General features: G+C 44.0%; 1 protein-coding gene across 5 annotated transcripts in view; it reads right to left on the bottom strand.

Annotated features, from left to right (window-relative positions):
• TANC1 (tetratricopeptide repeat, ankyrin repeat and coiled-coil containing 1) overlaps nucleotides 1-20,938 on the bottom strand; it is a 245,508-nt gene that overhangs the window by 85,809 nt on the left and 138,761 nt on the right. For all 5 annotated transcript variants that reach the window (XM_018063379.1, XM_018063386.1, XM_018063384.1 and 2 more), the window contains one exon: nucleotides 6,394-6,498. In XM_018063379.1, the coding sequence (XP_017918868.1) occupies nucleotides 6,394-6,498 (105 nt within the window). The remainder of the gene's footprint in view (nucleotides 1-6,393; nucleotides 6,499-20,938) is intronic.

The following is a 20,938-nucleotide window of genomic DNA, read 5'->3' as shown; positions in this document are numbered from 1 at the left end:
TAGAGTATTCTTGGTTGTAGGTTCTTTCCTTTCATTACTTTACATATATCATGCCACTTCCTCTGGCTCACAGAGTTTCTGTTGAGAAGTCAGCTGATAGCCTTAAGGGAGTTCTCTTGTATGTTGTCGTTTTCCCTTATTGTTTTAAGATTCTATCTGTCTTTAATTTTTGTCAGTTTGATTACTATGTGTCTCTGTGTGTTCCCCCTTGGGTTTATCCTTCCTGGGACTCTCTGTGCTTCCTGAACTTGGTTGAATATTTCCTTTCCCATGTTCAAAATTTTTTCAGCTATTTTCAAATATTCCTTAGGTCCTTTCTCTCTCTATTCTCCTTCTAGGACTCCTATAATGTGAATGTTGGTACATTTAATGCTGTCCCAGAGGTCTCTTAAGCTGTCTTCATTCCTTCTCATTCTTTTTTCTATATTCTCCTCTTTGGCAGTGATTTCCACCATTCTATTCTCCAGGTCATTTATCTGTTCTTCTGCCTCAGTTATTCTTCTGTTGATGCCTTCTAGTTTATTACCCATCTCTGCTTGTTTGTTCCTTAGTTCCTCTAGGCCTTTGGTAAACATTTCTTGCATCTTCTCAATCTTTGCCTCCATTCTTTTCCCAAGATCCTGGATCATCTTCACTATCATTATTCTGAATTCTTTTTCTAGAGAGTTGCCTATCTTTACTTCATTCAGTTGTTTCTCTGGGATTTTATCTTGTCTCTCCATCTGGGACATAACTTTCTTCTTTTTCATCATGACTAACTTTCTGTAATATGGTTTTTGTTTTAGCTGCTGTGACACTGTGCTTCTTGCTGCTTCTGTCTGCCCTCTGATGGAGGAGACTAAGAGGCTTGTGTAAGCTTCTTGATGGGAGGCACTGGAGATGGTCTTGCTCTGGTCGGCAGGGCCTTGCTCAATAAAGCTTTAATCCAATTCTCTGCTAATGGGTGGGGTTGGGCTCCCTCCCTGGTAGTTGTTTGGACTGAGTTTGACCCCAGCCCTGGGGTCTACAGGCTTTATGGTAGGGTTAATGGCTAACTCCAGCTGGGTATACACCAAGGGGGACCTTCCAGTGCCCCTGCCGACCCACACCTCCACAGGAGGCCCTCCAACATGAGCAGGGTTGGTTCAGTCTCCTGGCGGGGTCACTGCTTCCCTCCTCTGGGTCTTAGTGCATGGAAAATTTTGTTTGTGCTCTCCAAGACTGGCATCTCTGTTTCCCTCAGTCCTCTGGAAGGCTTACTACCAGATCCTGCTGGTCCTTAAGGTCATATTTCCTGGGGATTGACAGTCCCTTTTTAGGATCCCCAGGCTGGGAAGCCTGATGTTGGGTTCAGAACCTTCACAATAGTGTGAGAACTTCTTTGGTATTATTGTTCTCCAGTCTGTGTGTCACCCACCCGGCGGATATAGGATTTGATTTTATCACGATTACGCCCTTCCTACCATCTTGCTGCAGCTTCTTTGTCTTTGGACGTAGGGTATCTTTTTTTGGTGGGTTCCAGTGTCCTCCCGTCGATGGCTGTTCGACAACTAGTTGCGACTTTGGTGCTCTCGCAGGAGGATATGAACGCCTGTCCTTCTGCTCCACCATCTTGAACCGGAAGCCTCTTGTATATGTTTGACCTTGGCACATATTCTGTCCTCCAAGGAAGGAAGTAACAACTTTCACATCAGATAGAAGGGAAACTCATGGATACTGCGTGGTCTTGTTGGTTTTCCTACCCTTTAGCTGTGCTTCTTTCATGTTATTCACAGCTCAAGAATAAAATATCAAAGGTTTTTAGGTCTCTTTTTCAATGACCTTTTTCCTTGTGTTCAGTTCAGTCGCTCAGCTGTGTGTCCGACTCTTTGTGACTCCATGGATTGTAGCATTCCAGGTTTCCCTGTCCATCACTAACTCCCAGAGCTTACTCAAAACTCATATCCATCAAGTTAGTGATGCCATCCAACCATCTCATCCTCTGTCATCATCCCAGTCTCCTCCCACCTTCAATCTTTCCCAGCATCAGGGTCTTTTCTAATGAGTCAATTCTTCGCATCAGGTGGCCAAAGGATTGGAGTTTCAGCTTCAGCCTCAGTCCTTCCAATGAATACTCAGGACTGATTTCCCTAGTGTAATACACCCTGTCTCATCACATCCACTCTAGGCAAAAGGCTACCCAGGTTTCCTCCTGAACTCTGAAGCCCCAATTTGATTTTTCCAGCTATTCAGAGGACATCTTTGCCCGGATGTTTCCAAACCTCAAACTCAACATGCCTGAAACTGAGTGTCCATTTAATGCAGTCCCAAAACTCTGAAGTCATCATCTTCGTCTCTCACAACTTCCACATCCTTGTGATCTCTTGGGAATCTTCCCACCCCTCACTTCTTTCCTGATCGTGTTCTATGGATAATTTGAGATCTTAGTCTCTCACGTAACTACTGAAATCATTTTCTAACCATTCTCCATGACCGCAGTCCCCTTCCTGCCCCCACTCCATCCTAAACTCTGCTGACAGGTGAATCTTAATGCACAGGACTCCAAGCAAGTTTTTCCTGGCACAGCACCTCCATCTGCACAGGATTTGTCACACAGCTTAGATTAGTCAACACTACTCCCCCGCCCCCACACTATAGTTACTCTGTATATATAAGTCTTTAATCCCTGCCCAGACTCTAAGGCTCCAAGAGAAAAGGATCTATGCTTGAAAGGCTATCTCAAATAGCATCCAACACAGTTCTTTTCACAGCACAAGAATTTTTTATTCAAGGAAATGCAGAACGAATGGCTATTCTACTCCAGTCTCTGTTCCACTGCACACATACCAGGGATGTTTCCCTTCTATACTTCTATCGAGCTAAAACCTTATTCAACCATTGGTCAAGTGATGCAACACCATTCTAAGAAGCTGGAATTTAAATTAGCAGGAGCCAAGTTACCTCTTGGGAAAGCAAGAGGAATGTGATCAGGAGGAAAAAAGGTCATGTTTCCCTTCTTAAACTGTGTAGTGGGTAGACAGGTATCATATTCTTTATACCTTTTTCATTCTTTACATCTTTCTGAATGTCTAATAGAGTCATCAAAAACATAAGGTACCAATATTTACTGAAACATATCTAAAAAAGGATTCACTCCTCCCAGTAAGATAGTTCTGCATTTAATTATTCTTCTGTTTAATATGTTAGCGCTACTTGTTAACCAGATGGCTGGAAAAAAGTTTCATCATATTTTGGATTGATCTTCATCAAACAATGACTCATAAGACTAAAACTTTCTCACCCTTTCCCATCAAAGCTTGCTCAAGTAGCAAGGATAGATCGAAGCAAACCTAAACAGATTACGGCTGCCCCGAATTCAAGAAAAGCATAGCTCTGAATACTATTACAGTTAAATAATCCTCCCTAATTTATCTGTTGTTTTTATTTTAATTTTCCCTTAAGGCAGAGGTATTGTTCTGTGGGTAGCATTTTCCCCATAAACAATACGTTGGCCTAGTAACAGGAAGCTTATTTGTGAAGAACTTACTCTACATATAAGCTTCTTAGGATCATTTGACAGGAAAAGGGGGACTATATTTTGTTTGAGGACTAAGAAAAAAATGCTGTTTTTCCAACACATTTAAAAATACTGAATAAAGTAGAATCTTTCCATGAAAAGGTTTGCAGGTTAGTGTAAACTTTAATAAACAGGTTCTTTGCTTTAACAAAAATGTTCACCAGCCGTATCATATATCCCACTTCCCAGATGGCTAAAATATGCAGATTACAAATACAACTGTTTATAAATTAATGCATAAATTCCAAGTGCTCACTCGTTTTGTTTTACTTTAAATTTCAGAAAGCTAAGAGTCAAGGATTTATGGAGCCACACAACCATAAAGCAAGGCAGTTTAGTCTGGGAAGGGAATTTCAAACATCTAGGAATAACCTGATATTTCACAAAGCCATGAAAAATTTCAAAAGCATTTCACAAGGGGCTGTTTTCAATAGTTCGTGTGTCTGGTGAATACCAAAATGCTATTATTGACAGCATCCAGAAGAGTGTCTTAGAGACTTTTTTAAAAAAATGCCCAAAGGAAGTATGTAAAGTATAAGCCCAAAGTTTAAATTAAAACTTGAGTGATACTACTGCTATGAAAGCCTAGAAATTAGAATTTAGCTCATCATGCATCTGTACATGTTTGGATGAATACTCAGACTCAATTAGTTTCCGTTTGCTCCAGCTTTGCCTTTAGATTCAATGACCTGGACATAAAATTTATACTTTAATATGGCAAACTTCATTAACCCCACAGAAATGTAAAGGATTCTATAGGGAATTACAAAACATGCCAACCTTTAGCAATTATCAAGCTAAATTTTGTTAGGCAACCACCTCTTCATCAACCAGCAGATAAGTCTGATGGGGATCCCACCAGCATCATGGCAACCCTTGAAAAACTACATGCCCACAAGCATGAACTACACCCCTTTCCCAGACACCTAAAAAAGAGGAAATGTACCCTGCCTCTTAATTCTAGGCAAACTTCTGGAAATCCCTGATATGTATTCGCAGCCCAGGTATGTCACAATGTCAGTCCCCACTGAGAAGGATGAGCCTAAATCCAAGAGCAAGGGTCTCAGGAGTAAGCGTGTCTGAAGACTGCTGGCTACACCAGCAACATCAATCACTGTGCTTGAATTTAGCTCGGCTGGCAGCCAAGCACAAGAACACCTTCTCCCCTAAGAAAGTCAATTCTGCCTTGAACAAGGGGAGAAGAGTTGACAGTGGGAACTATTTATAACCTCATTTCTTTGCCCAACAAAAATCCTAAATTTGTCCTCATTCTTACCCCAAAGGGAGTCCTAAACACAATACAGGACCTCAGCAGGACTCCCGCCCATGGAACAAGGGGTCATATCATGGAGTCTACACCAGTCAAATGCCAGGGGCGTAACCAACCAGGACTCCACAGGCAAATGGGGACAGGGGCAAGGGTTGGCAGGCTTAGTCTGAAATGGGCAGACAGCTCAGTAAACTCAGATGATTGATACTCACTTCAGAGGAACAGGTTTCCATTTTCTTTTTGATACCCAGAATAGAAACGAGAGAACAGATGAGCCCACAGACACCCGGCACACGTGAACTCACAAGCAGGAGGGTCCTCGTGTTTGTAGGTTCTCTGGCTGTTCTAACCAGACAGCACCGCGGATCCTCCCCTCTGCAAGACCACACACCTGGCGCCCTGCCCCTCCCCAGCACAGATCCTAGTGTGAATCTCTCACAGAAGCCAAATGACTGCGTGCCTGGACAGAAGGAAAAACGGTGGGGCTGCTGGTCCCACCTCGGCCCCCACCCGCCCCGAACACCTCTTTCTGGTTTTCACTTTCTGCCAACCCCTCACTCAGCTGATTTTTAACCTTACTGCCACCCCCACCACCCCACTCCACGTTCCTATCACAGTTTACACTTCCCACCCACTCCTCACTACGCCTTGGCCAGCACATGATATGCACACACAGTGGCAGAAAACCAAAGGACAGCCATACTCTTTCCCACCCACAATTAGAGAGACAAGGATGCCATTTCTCCTAAGGTGGAAATACGGGGGACTTTTCTCTTTCATCATTACTCCATAAACTTGTATCCATACTGGAGGTACAATAGGCTTCTCCACATTTTCCTCAGAATTCTTAACCATGTGTTTCTGCAGCAAAATAGGATATAAATTCAAAACACACAAAGACTTTAGAGTTGTCAGTTGGGGAAACACCCCCACTGACAGGAACGAACAGGTCCATTCTCGAATCAATGAAAAAAATAAAGTGCTATTAATATATCTATGAAATGCTAGAGCTTTTGTCTGTTACATGTATTTTCAGATAGAAGGAAAAAAGCAAAATATAAAGTGCCTTCATGAAAAGGTATCAATCAGTTTGGAAGGTTTTTTGGTCTCTACTTCAACATTCTCTAAAGAAAAACTTTTGATGTTAAAAAAAATAAGCAGCTTTCAAAAGCTACCAAGTGCTTTTACGAAAGCTAGGTATTATAAGCTTTGTCCAGCTACAGTTTCAGCTTTTCAGCCAAAGCCTGTTGTTAAAATATTCTAAAACGATGGAGAACTTAAAAAAAAAAATCTTGGAAGCATTCTTCTGGCTGGCTTTTTATATCCCCCCATACTGGGGAGGTCAAAATTGACGGGAAATAAGTCTCAATCCTTAAACAATGCCTATGCACCACTATTCCTACACTGTATACAATCTAAAGAATTCACATTAGCTTAACAGATCTTTCTAACTGCCCAAGGAAAACCACTTCCCAGATATATTCAGTTTATCGAAGGATTCCCACAAGAGGCACTCAAGTTTCCCTCAAAAGTGGAGTGTCACAGTGTAAAATCTTTAGGGTGGAAATCATTGCAAACATATCCTTACCATTCTCACTGGGCTCTGCTGGCTTGGGCACGTCTCGGAACGGGATTATGACTGCATCTCCAGGCACTCTGGGGCTTTCCACATACTTGGGCTTCCTGACAGGACCTGTAGCAGGGAAAGATCTGAGTGTGTCTAATTTTTTCCAGCTGCAAACAAAGCTTCAGAATGTACAGTGTGTGTCCTTACCAGAACCCAGAGATGCCTAAAGAGCCAGCCCCTTCCCCTCCCGTGAACACACACACGGTCATCTCAGTACAGACGCAGCAACGTCCAGATCGGGCTGCCAAAGAGATGGGTGGAAGCTCAGCTCGCAGAATGTAAACTCTGGCAAAAACAAAAGCAGCTCTTCTGCTATGTAGCCTCTACAGCTGTCTTTGGTATATGTCACGGAAGTGATTTTGACATGTTCGGACCTGGGTGGCTCATGGTGAAGGAATTTTTTAACTTGGAATTTGTCTCTAACTGGGACTAAGACGATCAGGTTGCCTGGTATCTCCCCAAAGTCAGGAGGCAAGGATCACAAACCGCCAGGCTGTAACTAACATGCTCTGCGCAACCATGGAACGCAGGCGTTTGATCAGCCTGGTGACACATGGCAATTGTGCCGGGCAGAAAAGACGGCTGCTTTCTTGGCAGCTGACATAGAAGAGGGAAGGCAGAGCAGTCAGCCCAGCATGCAATTTGGGGACACAGAGAGCCTGTTAATCATCTCTCTCACCACCTCTTCAACCCCAACTTATCATCAGATAATCTAAAATTCTGAATTAGGCTACATGAAACCATCACACATTGCTGGTGGTAATGTACACGCACGGTCACTTTGCAAAACAGCTTGGCAGTTCCCAAGAAGGTTACACATATGGTCCAATAAATCCACTTCTGTGTAAATATACATTCAGACAAAAATCTGTACACGGATGCTCTTAGTAACATTACTCTTTAAAAGCCAAATGTCCATCAGCTGATGACAACAAAATGTGATATACTTATCACTGGGCAATAAAAAGGAAGTACTGATTCATGCTAAACATGGCGAAGCCTGGAAATATTTTGCTCAGTAAAAGAAGCCAGTCCCCAAAGACCACATAATATATGATTCCATTCAAATGGAATGTCCAGAACAGGCACATTTACAGAAACAGAGTATGAATGGTTACCAGGGCCTGGGGGATGTGCAGGCTTGAGGGGTGATGGCTAGGGAGTCCGGGGTGATAACATAATCTAAAATTAGGTTGTGGTGATGGTACAAAACCTTGTGAATATACTAAAAACTGCTGCAGCGTACACTTCAAATGAGTGGACTCTATGGTATGTGAATTATATCTAAATGAAGCTGCTTTAAAAAAACAGAACACACTGCCTACTCTGTCCAGTCCTTTCAAACATCCCATTACACTTTGGTCCAGAATCATCCACTTGACTCTTGTTTTCCTTGGTTGCCTTATACTTAAAGTGTGCTTTTAATAAGGCTACAGAGATAGGAAACATTTCACATCACTAAGAGAAGGTGGAGGATGAGTTACAGCCAGGGGTCTACAGTTCTCTCTCCTGTTCAGCCCTCAGACACAGCCCGGCCCCTCCCAGGACCTCAGCCTTGGCACTGCACACTGACAGGGGGAGTCAGGCAGATTCTGAAATCCTCCTGTGTCAAACATCTCATGCATCTGAGAAATTCTATTCAAAATGCGGTTTATGGTGAGACATGCTGCCACCTAAAGGTTTACTGCAAAAGTGTCTATACTACTATAAAAATAATCTAATTCCCAGCCAGTTATAATGTACCAGAACCGAAAATAGGCTACAAGATCAAAGAAGCTTTTAGAGCTTGACAAATAGGATATTATTTCAGACTTTAGAAATCATGATTCTAAAATGACTAATGTAGTAGTTAACCATGCTGCTGCTGCTAAGTCCTTTCAGTCGTGTCCGACTCTGTGCAACCCCATAGACAGCAGACCTCCAGGCTCCCCCATCCCTGGGATTCTCCAGTCAAGAACACTGGAGTGGGTTGCCATTGCCTTCTCCAATGCACGAAAGTGAAAAGTGAAAGTGAAGTCACTCAGTCGTGTCTCACTCAGCGACACCATGGACTGCAGCCTTCCAGGCTCCTCTGTCCATGGGATTTTCCAGGCAAGAGTACTGGAATGGGGTACCATTGCCTTCTCCGAGTTAACTATATGGTTATCTTAATTGATTTAACCCTGTTAGAAAGGGAGTTTTTTTAATTAACTAATTTATTTGGCTGCAGTGAGTCTCAGTGGAGGCCTGCAGGACCTTTTCTTGTGGCATGCCGGCTTAGCTGCCCTGGGGCATGCGGGATCTTAGTTCCCTGACCAGGGATGGAACCTGCATTCCCCTGCATTGGAAGGCAGATTCTTAACCACTAGACCAGCAGGGAAGTCCCAGAAAAGGACTGTTTTTAAGGGTTGAAATGGCGTTACTGGGGATGGGCAGAAGGAAAGTAAGTGGAAAATGTCAGCTATACAACGGTATACAAAATACAATTCAGATTTTATTAAGAATACACATCTATCCATATATAAATATGCATGAAGGGAAAGACTGAAGAGCAGAGGGGAAACAAAGATATTTGCAGTGAAGGAGACAGCAACTACGAAGAACCTGAACGGGGCAGGCAGAAGCAGACCCAGGGCAAATGCAAGAGATCTACACTCTGGATTCCCAAACCACTCCTCATAGTGAAAGAGGTCAAAAGCACCTTCCTCTCTTCATCCACTCTTCTCCATTTATAGAACTCAAGGGAGCTAAAGCCTTTTATTATTATTGTCCAGTGATCCAAGTTACCCAAAACAGCAACCAGGCTCTACTCATGGAGTACCTGTGAGTTTCTGTTCACCTTAACTCCTCAGGGAATGGTAATAACTTATAGAGACCTACTTCCCAGTAATCCACCTATCCCACACATCCTTCCAAAATGTTCTCCTGCATGTGGATGAACAACGACTGTTAGGAATGGTTGGAATATGAACCTCAACATCACCCAGAGCCTTTGGAAAGCATCTGTGCCCATCCATTTGCCTGTAACTGTGTTCTATTCCAAGGTCGATCCCTCACTGTAAGAGATATTCAACACTAAGGAGATGGTGTTAAGAGCAGAGCCTCTGAATGGTGCAAAGCCTCTGAATTGATTCACTGTGCTGTCCAGAAGAAACTAACATAACATTGTAAATCAATTAGTTTTTATTTTTTAAATAGAGCAGAGCCTTTAGAGCTGGGCAGACCTAGGTTTAAATATGGTCTCCGTCCCTCTCCAACTCAAACTTCAGTACATCCCAGACCTAAAAGAAGAATGAGGGAGGCTTCAGCTCTTAGGGGAATATCCTGAGAGCAGAGGTCAAGTGTCTCTGGCTTCCAGGCTTGGCACAGTGCCTGCCACAGTGAACAGTGAGGTTGGAAAGGGACGAGACCTAGAATGTAACAAAGTCAATAAAACTGCAGTCAGTAGCCACACAAGCGTAAGGACTTACATACATTAATTCATCCAGTCCTAATAACTTTGGAGGAAAAACACTATTTTCCCCATTTTTAGGTCAGGAAGCTGAGGCTCAAATCAGTGAAACGATTTGCTCAAGGCCAACACACAGTAAAGAAGGAACTCAAACAGTTTTGAGGTGCATGCAGGTTTGAAGCCCACGTACCAAATCACCATTCAGCCCTTATGAAAACTAGGAAATCTAGATTAAATAGGCAGTCCTAGAAAAGGCCAGGGCAGTAGGGCCTTCCACCACCCAACCCTAGGTCTTGGTTATACATTCAGCAAATTTTTATTCATACTCCCTTGTTTCTGATCTCCTCTTTTACTAGGAGTTGAAATATTATGAAGTGAATATAAACCATGGCTCTCCAACACGATCCTTTTATTTAAATTGCTTTTCACAAACAGCTGAACCTCAAATGCTATAAAACCAGATAAATTTATAACTCAGAGGTTTTCTTCTATCCCCCCTCAATCGCTCGTTAGAGACTCTTTGGGCACTTTCCATTAAACACAGCAGATGAACGCTCGTGTGCCCTCACTCCCTTTCAAAACACCATTAAAGCTGCAGTAAAGGGATTTAAGAGAGACCAGTGGGGAAGGAAGACAACCACAGGCAAGAAACCAAACTTCTGAAAGTGGAAACAGGCTGCCAAGGAGCATGGACGCAGCAGAGCCAGAAAGGTTAGGACTGGGGAGGGGAAAGGGCGTGCGGGGGAGGGAGTGCTCAGCAGATAGCAGACCCCTCTGAAGGCAGGGGCATGGCAGGGTTGAATGCAGAAGTGTGGGTTGGAAATCTACTGAAAAGAAAGTAAGACCCCTCCAGAACCCCTTCCCAAACCAGGAAGCATTCCCTCCTTCATCCTGGATGCAGAAGTCTTCCCTGGATAGGCTGAATTCCAAGACCATGGAGATTCAAGAGCTCAATTCTTCAGTGCTACACTAGATCAGGGATGGAGAAAAATTCTCCATGTGGATTGGTGGGCCCCACCCAGACGCACCTCTCCACACCCTCTACCCCAGCTGTCTGCTATGAAAATGCTGACAGCAAGCTTACACACCAAGGAGGACCCTTTTTTGGTACCAGGGACAGGTTTCGTGGAAGACAAAAAATTTTCCATGGACCAAGGTTGGGGGTGGGGTGGGTGGGGTTGGGAGAGATGGTCTGGGGATGGTTCAAGTGCCATTACATTTATTGTGCACCTTATTTTTATTATTATTACATCAGCTCCACCTCAGACCATCTGGCATTATATCCTACAGGTTAGGGATCCCTAGATTAGAGATTCCTCCCTGGAAGGAGAAAAGGCCTATACATAATCACAGTTGAAGCCAAGTCCCCAAAGAAATGGTGGGTCCCTGATCCATCACTCTACCACAAAGACACACACTTCCCTACAGACACAGACACACACACAGACACACACACAGAGAGACACACACACACACAGACACACACACACACACAGACACACACAGACACACACACACACCTCTACCGTTTAGTCAGCTTTTTAGTACTTTGTACTTACAAACTAAAATCATCAGACACTCAAGGAAAGATCCTACTCTAACAGAAAACACCAATAACAGGTTGAAGAAGGAACCCTGAGGAATCAGAGTTAATGGGCGGTACATACCCTCCAGAAAGATAAGAGCTACTGTTTCCATTACACGCGGTGTTCCGTGACAAGCGGCATTCAAGGTCTGTGATGTGGGCAGCTGACCAGACTGACCACAGGACGGGACGACCAGGGGCCACACCAGTTAGGAGCCATTGTGATCACTGGCTCTCACACTAACCTGCCATCTATTAAGCCACAGTGACACTGAGTTCTATGCCACTGAAATGGAAAAGTTCTAAATGAAGTGGCCAAATTCATCATCAACAGAGATCAAAACCAAAAAACATGTTTCCCTAACACCTGACCCTTACCCAGGGGAAACGACTGCCCAGCACCTTTCTACCCACAGCTTTTTGTTTACAATGACATATTCAACATTCCCAAGTCTGCCTGCAATGCAGGAAACACAGAAGATGCGGGTACAGTCCCTGGGTTGAGAAGATCCCTTGGAGAAAGGAATGGCAACCCACTCCAGTATTCTTTCCTGGAGAAACCCATGGACAAAGGAGCCTCGCGGGCTACAGTCCAAAGGGCTGCAAACAGTCAGACATGACTAAGTGGACCCCCGCCCTACATACACACAAGCATAAACTACCTAAAAAAGTAAAATAACTTCACCCCTTCATGCAAAAAAGCACTATCAAGTTAATCCCCCCAAATTAACCAGAATCAAATACTACAGTAACAATTACCCACAAAGCATAGTTTGCTGGCTCCTGTTTAAGACAAGAGTCTCTGAAAAACAAGACTGTCAGGTATTAGCTGAAAAATGGGCTCATCCAGAAGCCTAGTGTGCTTCCCTGCTCAGCGGCCTTCCCTCCCTATCACTCCTGGGCACCCAAGACACTGGTGTAAAGCACCTGTCAAGCTTAACTGGGCATAAGGATACCATGGGGGGCTCCTTAAGATGCAGCTTCTGACGAGGTTACCAGGTATGGCGGGAGTCGCGGGCCATACTTTGGTATCAAGAATGCAGAGCACAGCCCACCGTGGGCGGCACCTCTAAGGAAGACCACCTTTCTGTCAGGGGCTGAGCAGGGTCTACAGCCGTGAGTGGGCACCAGTCTGCCCAATTTACAAAGTTTACGATGAACCAGGATTGTTCTCGATCATGAACTACACGCAGTTCATAACAGCTCTGAATCTCTTCTCATCTTGACTTCCCCGCCTTCCTCTGCCCCCCATCCTCTGCTCTGTGATGCAGGGGGAAGGGGGCTTTCTAACGTGGAGACAAAGGGCTCTTAGGATGGAGAGAAACAAGAAATGTGCCCAAAAGTGGTTACACAGGCACCCAGGAGGCAGCCTGCACAGGAGAGCTCCTGCCAGCTCCTTACACTGTCCAGGGGCTTGCATCAGAGGCGGACAGGGGTTGGGGGGCATCTCCCTCAGTCACCTCCGTCCATAACCTGCAGTGCAGCCTCCTCCCCACCTCTCCTGCCTCTATGTGAATCTCCAAGTGCACTCTTCCCAGCGGCCAGTTTGCCTACTCCTTTTGACATTTTAATCACACAGCTCTTTTGCTGCTTAGAAACGACCATATAAGGAATATTTTTTAAAAAGGAACGGCAGAAATAAACCAAACTGGGCTTTATCTCCAGGCAGCGAAAGAGAGAAGGGCAGGGGTTACTTTTCATTTCTGAGTGGTTCAGTTGAAAATAATTATATATATATATTTGAAAGTAATATTTGGGACACAGAACACCTGAGGGTACTTACTGCATTTAAGGTAGATCTTACCTTTTTTTCACGACATCTGGACACTAAAAAGTGACTCTCCTGCGTGATCTATCATTTTAGTTTTCTTTTGTTTTGTTTATTAGCATCCTGAACTTTCACAGTAAAGGTTTCTGTCAATTTTATCTGATCTGGGTTTTCATCTCACATTGGGAAATGTTCACAACAAGAAGAGAAAAATAAAAAGGATGAGGAAGAGGATTTCTTTGGCAAGGCAGAGAGGGCGGAGGTGAGGGGGGCTTTTATCACCAAAGCAAACGTCATAAGTCAGTAAGAAATGGTAAACTCTGAAATTAGTCTTGGAATTTTAAACAGCACAATACCTATACGGAGCTTCCAAAGTCTGGCCGCTTTCTCTCCTGTACCCCCACAAGAAAGCATCATGCGGAAAAAAAAAAGAAGAAAGAAAAAGTATTATGCGGGGAGGAAGAGAAATGCACTTTGGGACTGAGAAAGGGGAGGACCTGGCCCAAGTCGACAGGATGGAGGGAACCTGGCTTTACCTCCATCTGCTTTACTCAGTGTTGAGGCTGGGCAGGTCAACTGGCAGGACTGCCTATAGAGGCTGAGAGTCTCTTGGGAGGATTTCCTTTAAGGAAGAAGCCGGCTGATCAAATGACTGGGTCAGAAAGCCTCAGCCCAAGGGGAGAGCAATTTCAAGCAGTGTGTCATTCTATCACCGGATTTCTCCTATGAGAAGCAGGGTAGAGGCTATAAATAAAACCCTGGACTGCTACCTGAGAGGACTCAACTCCAGGGAATGCCACCTGGGTACCAGGGGCTAATATGGGGCAGGGCTCCAGGAGAGAAGAGCCAGCTAGCCCGGCATCCGGAACTTTCCTGGTTAGGAGCACATGCTATGCCCCTGGGGAATGTCCTAAAACTTCCAGAGACACTTTAACAAGGGTCTAGGGCCTTGTGTAAGGAGAGGTGGGCAACAAGTCAGTGAGACGAGTTATTAATGCTGTAACCTCATCATACCCAAAGACAGGTGAGGTCTGTGGAAATTCAGACTGCTCATTCTAAGGAAGAAAAAACAGAAGGCAAGATGGGGAAAAGTGGGTAATCCGCTGATGGTGAATGAAATCCGACAGTTACCTGACACTCTCTCAGTAAGCCTCCATTCTCTTTCGAATAACTTATTTTTTGTAAGAATGACACGACCTAGGGACTGAACGACAATAACAACGTTGAGATGGGTAGACAGCCTTTATTCTTTCATGCAATGCACAGGGGCTACACAATGTAAATGTGCACTGCCACTGGGGCACTTAAATCTAGTAGGAAAGTGATCTATCAAAACGGAGCCATCCCCCTTTCAATAAAGGATTCTTGAAATAAATGTTGGCAAAGATTTGCAAGTCTCAGCTTGCAGTGCGCATGTTTATAGCATCATGAATACAATCCATTCCCAGTTCAACAAAGCACCCTGAGCCATGTTCCCACTTTCTCCCAATTCACTGTTCCTATAATATATCTGACTTTTCATGTATTACAGCATGAAAGTGAAAAGTGAAAGTCTTAATTGCTCAGTCATGTCAGACTCTTGGAGACCCAGTGGACTGTACTCCACTAGGTCCTCAGTCCATGGAACTCTCCAGGCAAGAATACTGCAGTGGGTTGCCATTCTCTTCTCCAGGGGCTCTTCCCAGCCCAGGGTTCAAACTCAGGTCTCCTGCACTGCAGGCAGATTCTTTACCATCTGAGCCACCAGGGAAGCCCTGGTGTATTACAGCATGGAAACGCATTGATTCACCTATTTACTCAACAAGTATCTGTTGCACAACCACTGTGCCAGGCACAGGGTGGCAGTAAGATGTGACAGGACTCCCCGGAAGCCCTCGGTTGAGGGGACAGGAATCTTTATCACATCATCGGAATTTTATTTCAAAACACTTCAACATAGAACAGTGCAATATAAATGTGTGTCTGTTGGCTTTAATCTCCTGCCTGAGGGCAATTAGTTGTCTTAATCTATAATACAGACTCCTGGAGTAGTTAACTAGCTTCTAATCAAAGGCCACACACACAACAGCTAAGGCCTCCACAAGTCCCAGTCGGTCAGCTAGCTGTCCTCATCAGCAACCAGCACCATGGTAATTAGCACACTGAAGGTCAGAAATGGACTTTCACACAGCTTAAATCCCTGACTTCATTAACTGGTACTATGGTTGTTGGAAATCACTCTTCAGTGCTGAATTCACGGTATCTGAAGTATGAGGACTGATAAGAACTATCACAGAAACACTCTGGCCCATGTGTGACCCAGGTAGGTATACAGATGTGCGCTGGCTTGACTGGTAAGTGGTTGGAGGTCCAGCTGCTGATTCTAGGAAATTATTTGGCCCCTGAGTCAAAATGTCATGATAAGAAATTCTGTCTGTGGGAGGCAGAACTCCAACGATTCCTGGGCCTTAATGATTGAATCAAACACAATTCAGGTATTGCTGTGAAGGGGTTCTGCAGGTGGCATTAAGAATTAAGGTTACTATCAAGGACAGGGAGGGAACTAGCAGAGGGAACTCTGTTCAGTGCTATGTGGCAGTCTGGTTGGGAGGTGAGTTTGCGGGAGAATGGATGCATGTGTATGTATGGCTGAATCCCTTTGCTATCAGCCTGAAACTGTCACAACATTGTTAGGCTGAGTCTCTTTGCTATCCGCCTGAAACTGTCACAACATTGTTAATCAGCTATGCTTTGCTCACTTGCTCAGTCGTGGCTGACTCTTTGCAGCCCCATGGACTATAGCCTGCCAGGCTCCTTATATTCCAGTACAAAATAAAATGTTGTTTTTTGTTTTTAAATAAAGAATTGAAGTTACTAACCTGCTGACCTTAAACTAGAGAGATCATTCTGGATTGCTGGATGGGCCCCATGTAATCACATGAACCCTTAAAAGTAGAAAAGGAAGACTGAACTCAGTCTTCATCTCAAGAACATATGTGGTGTTTCCCGGCGGGGGCGCTGGGTGGGGGATGTCAGAAACTTTTTACAAGGGCTTGAGAAGGGAAGAGAGAAGGGTAGCAAGTCAGCACAATCTGAGTTAGAGGATGAGGGGAGATAGGGCCGAAGCGGTGGAGATGGTCAGAGAGACTCAGAGCATGAGGATTCCACCCTTCTGGACAGGGCATGAGGCTGGTTTTGAAGATGCAGGGAGGGGGCCATGAACAAAGGGATGCAGCCAGCCTCGAGATATTTAAATGGACCCCCAGCCAAGAGCCAGCAAGCAAAGGAGGACCTCAGTGTTACAGCCACATGGCACTGAATTCAGCCAACCTGAATGAGTTCGGGAACACTTCATCTTCTGAGGCCCAGAAAGGAACGCAGGCCCACCAGCATCTTCCACTGTGCCTTGTGAAAGCCAGACCAGAGATACAACCACGCCAGGTGGTGCCTGGACTTCTAACCTACAGAACTGTGAGATAATTTGTTTTAAGCTGCTGCATTTGTAGTAATTTCTAAAGGCAACAGTAGAAAACTAACATATTATCCATAAAATGCTGCCATACTTGCCGAATGCAAAGTGCCACCGGAACACTACCCCTCCCCCAAAAGGACAGAGCTGGAACTTTACTAGGCATATGAAACAGACTATGACTGCACTGTGCCAGCCTGCTAATAAACCCATAAATGGGCAGAACGCCCCTGGGCCTTCTTTTCATTCATACCTGAGTGAGTTTATAATGAGGAAATCTGTCACCCTCACCTTTTCTATGGCCACCTGATACAAAGACCCAACTCCTCGGAAAAGACCGTGATGCTGAGAAAGACTGAAGGCAGGAGAAGAGGGTGACAGAGGAATTAGATGGTCGGGTGGCATCATCAACTCAAGAGACACGAGTTTGAGCAAACTTCAGGATATAGTGCAGAACAGGGAAGCCTGGCAGGCTACAGTCCATGGGATCACAAAGAGTCTGACACGACTCAGCGACTGAACACCCTCCTATAACTACTGGTTGCAATTAAAATTTACCATAAAGAATCTAAACCTGAATGCTGATAAGAATCACTAACCAAACCGTCCCAAATAAATGATTAACCACAAATCTTGGTTTTAAGGTGTCCTTGGAGAAAGATCTGAGTCTTTCCTGGAGTGACAATTTCAACTTCTCTAAGGAACTAGGAAATCTCATGACATTGTATAGGAGGCAGTGATCAAGACCATCCCCAAGAAAAGGAAATGCAAAAAGGCAAAATGGTTGTCTGAGGAGGCCTTACAAATAGCTATGAAAAAAAACAGAAGTGAAAGGCAAAGGAGAAAAGGGAAGATACGCCCATTTGACTGCAGAGTTCCAAAGAATAGCAAGGAGAGATAAGAAAGCCTTCCTCAGTGATCAATGCAAAGAAATAGAGGAAAACAATAGGATGGGAAAGACTAGAGATCTCTTCAAGAAAATGAGAGATACCAAGGGAACATTTCATGCAAAGATGGGCTCAATAAAGGACAGAAATGGTATGGACCTGACAGAAGCAGAAGATATTAAGAAGAGGTGGCAAGAATACACAGAAGAACTATACAAAAATGATCTTTACAACCCAGATAATCATGACGGTGAGATCACTCACCTAGAGCCAGACATCCTGGAATGCGAAGTCAAGTGGGCCTTAGGAAGCATCACTATCAACAAAGCTAGTGGAGGTGATGGAATTCTCGTTGAGCTATTTCAAATGCTAAAAGATAATGCTGTGAAAGTGCTACACTCAGTATGCCAGCAAATTTGGAAAACTTATCAGTGGCCACAGGACTGGAAAGGTCAGTTTTCATTTTGATCCCAAAGAAAGGCAATGCCAAAGAATGTTCAAACTGCCACACAACTGCATTCATCTCACATGCTAGCAATGAGATGCTCAAAATTCTCCGAGCCAGGCTTCAACAGTACGTGAACCGTGAACTTCCAGATGTTCAAGCTGGTTTTAGAAAAGGTAGAGGAACCAGAGATCAAATTGCCAACATCCACTGGATCATCAAAAAAGGTAGAGAGTTCCAGAAAAATATCTACTTCTGCTTTATTGACTATGCCAAAGCCTTAGACTGTGTGGATCATCACAAACTGTGGAAAATTCTTAACGAGATGGGAATACCAGACCCCCTTACCTGTCTCCTAAGAAATCTGTATGTGGGTCAAGAAGCAACAGTTAGAACTGGACATGGAACAACAGACTAGTTCCAAATCAGGAAAGGAGTTATGCCAAGGCTGTATATTGTCACCCTACTTATTTAACTTGTATGCAGAGTACATCATGAGAAATGCTGGACTGGAAGAAACACAAGCTGGAATCAAGATTGCCGGGAGAAATATCAATAACCTCAGATATACAGATGACACCACACTTACGGCAGAAAGCAAAGAACTAAAGAACCTCTTGATGAAAGTGAAAGAGGAGGTGAAAAAGCTGACTTAAAACTCAATGTTCAGAAAACTAAGATCATGGCATCTGATCCCATCACTTCATGGCAAACAGATGGGGAAACAGTGAGAGACTTTATTTTGGGGGGCTCCAAAATCACTGCAGATAGTGACTGCAGCCATGAAATTAAAAGACGCTTAATCCTTGGAAGAAAAGTTATGACCAACGTAGACAGCATATCAAAAAGCAGAGATATTACTTTGCCGACAAAGGTCTGCCTAGTCAAAGCTATGGTTTTTCCAGTAGTCATGTATGGATGTGAGAGTTGGACTATGAAGAAAGCTGAGTGCCGAAGAATTGATGCTTTTAACTATGGTGTTGGAGAAGACTCTTGAGAGTCCCTTGGACTCCAAGGAGATCCAACCAGTCCATCCTAAAGGAGATCAGCCCTGAATGTTCATTGGAAGGACTGATGCTGAAGTTGAAACTTCAGTTGATGTGAGAAACTGACACATTTGAAAAGACCCTGATGCTAGGAAAGACTGAAGGCGGGAGAAGGGGACGACAGAGGATGAGATGGCTGGATGGCATCACTGACTCAATGGACACGAGTCTGCGTAAACTCCGGGAGTTGGTGATGGACAGGGAGGCCTTTTGTGCTGCACTCCATGGGGTCGCAAAGAGTCGGACACGACTGAGCGACCGAGCTGAACTGAAGGAACTAGGAGAGGAGCCCATAAGGGGAAGGGGTTCTCCTCATATTCACGTTAGCAGGAGACGAGCCCTGGGCTGCATGATAGTATTAAGACTCCAGAAACAGGGAGGCAGGGTCCCCATGAACTTTCTCTCCCTGAGGGTTCCTGACTGCTTCCCACTCTGAAGCAGTTGTGTTCAAAGTGTGGTCCCTGGACCAGCAGCGACAGCATCACCTAGGATCTTGTTAGAAATGCAAACTCTCAGCCCTACCTCAGGTGATCTGATTCTGATGCTCTTTGAAAACCAAATTATACAAGAATTTGGGTTAAATATACAAGAACTTATCCTTGCCTTGAGGCAGCTTCCAATCAAATACGAAGATTAGGCAGAAAGAGCTGCCCTGGATAAGAAACATTATGAGTTTAGTTAGACTAGGTTAAAAGAGTATCCTTGGATGTTCGTTACAACCTCACTAGCTTATACTGAAACCATTAAGAGATCAGCGAGCTACCAGCACACACCTAGTTGCTGGTGTTGTTTAGTTGCTAAGTCATGTCCAAATTGTTTATGACCCCATGGACTGTAGCCTGCCGGGTTCCTTCTGTCCATGGGATTTCCCAGGCAAGAATACTAGAGTGGGTTGCCATTTCCTTCTCTCGGGGATATTCCCGGCCCAGAGATTGAACCTCCATCTCCTGCATTGGCAGGCGGGTTCTTTACCACTAAGCAACCAGGGACACACCTGGTAGAATGGCTAAAACAATTTTTTTTAATTTGATGATTAAGACCTGCTCATGAGGATGCAGATCAATGGGAACCCTCCTACACTGCTGGCGGAATGCAAAATGGTACCACTTTGGAAAACAGCTGGTATTTTCATATAAAATTAAACATAATACACTTAACAAGTCATGAAGCAATTCCACAACTAGGTATTGACTCAAGATAAATGAAAACATATATTTACTCAAAAACCTGTATGCACATATTTATAGCAATTTTACTCATAAACAACAAAAAAAATCCCTGAAAGCTATTCAAATGTCCTTCAGTTGATAAGTGGATAAACTATGGTATATCTATGCAGTAAATTAATACTCAGCAATTATTAATTGATTGGATAACTAAGTATTATTCATACCAATAAAAAGAGGTAAGACACAAAATTGTAAATCAACTATACTTCAATAAAAATAAACTGAAAAAAGAGGTTTTGATACCCACACTACAATATGGATGAATTTCAAAAGTATTACGCTTAGTGAAAGAAGTCAGATTCAAAAGGCTGCATAAATGCATGCTTCTATTGATACGACATTCTGGAAAAGACAAACTATAGGTCTGGAGACCATCAGTGGTTCCCAGGCAGAAGGGGTTACTACAAAGGGGCAGAATGAGGGAGTATGTGGGGATAAGGGAACTGTTCTGTGCTTGATACTGGTGGTGATTTCACAACTCTATGTATTTGTCAAAGCTCATAGAGCAAAAATTATTTTATTCTACGTAAATAAAAAAATAAGCAAAAAAATAATAATAATTAAAATAGAGGGGGCCTGACTGAGGGTGTCATTCTGTGTAGGGGAATGACTAAAACTGCTTGAAATCTCCACTCTGGGTGAACAGTTCTGACTCACTGAGAGAGAGA

The sequence above is a fragment of the Capra hircus genome, chromosome 2 (genome assembly GCF_001704415.2).
Source record: "Capra hircus breed San Clemente chromosome 2, ASM170441v1, whole genome shotgun sequence".
NCBI classification, from domain to species: Eukaryota; Metazoa; Chordata; class Mammalia; order Artiodactyla; family Bovidae; genus Capra; species Capra hircus.
The sequence above is the reverse complement of the archived record's forward strand: the minus strand, read 5'-3'. Positions and strand labels throughout refer to the sequence as shown.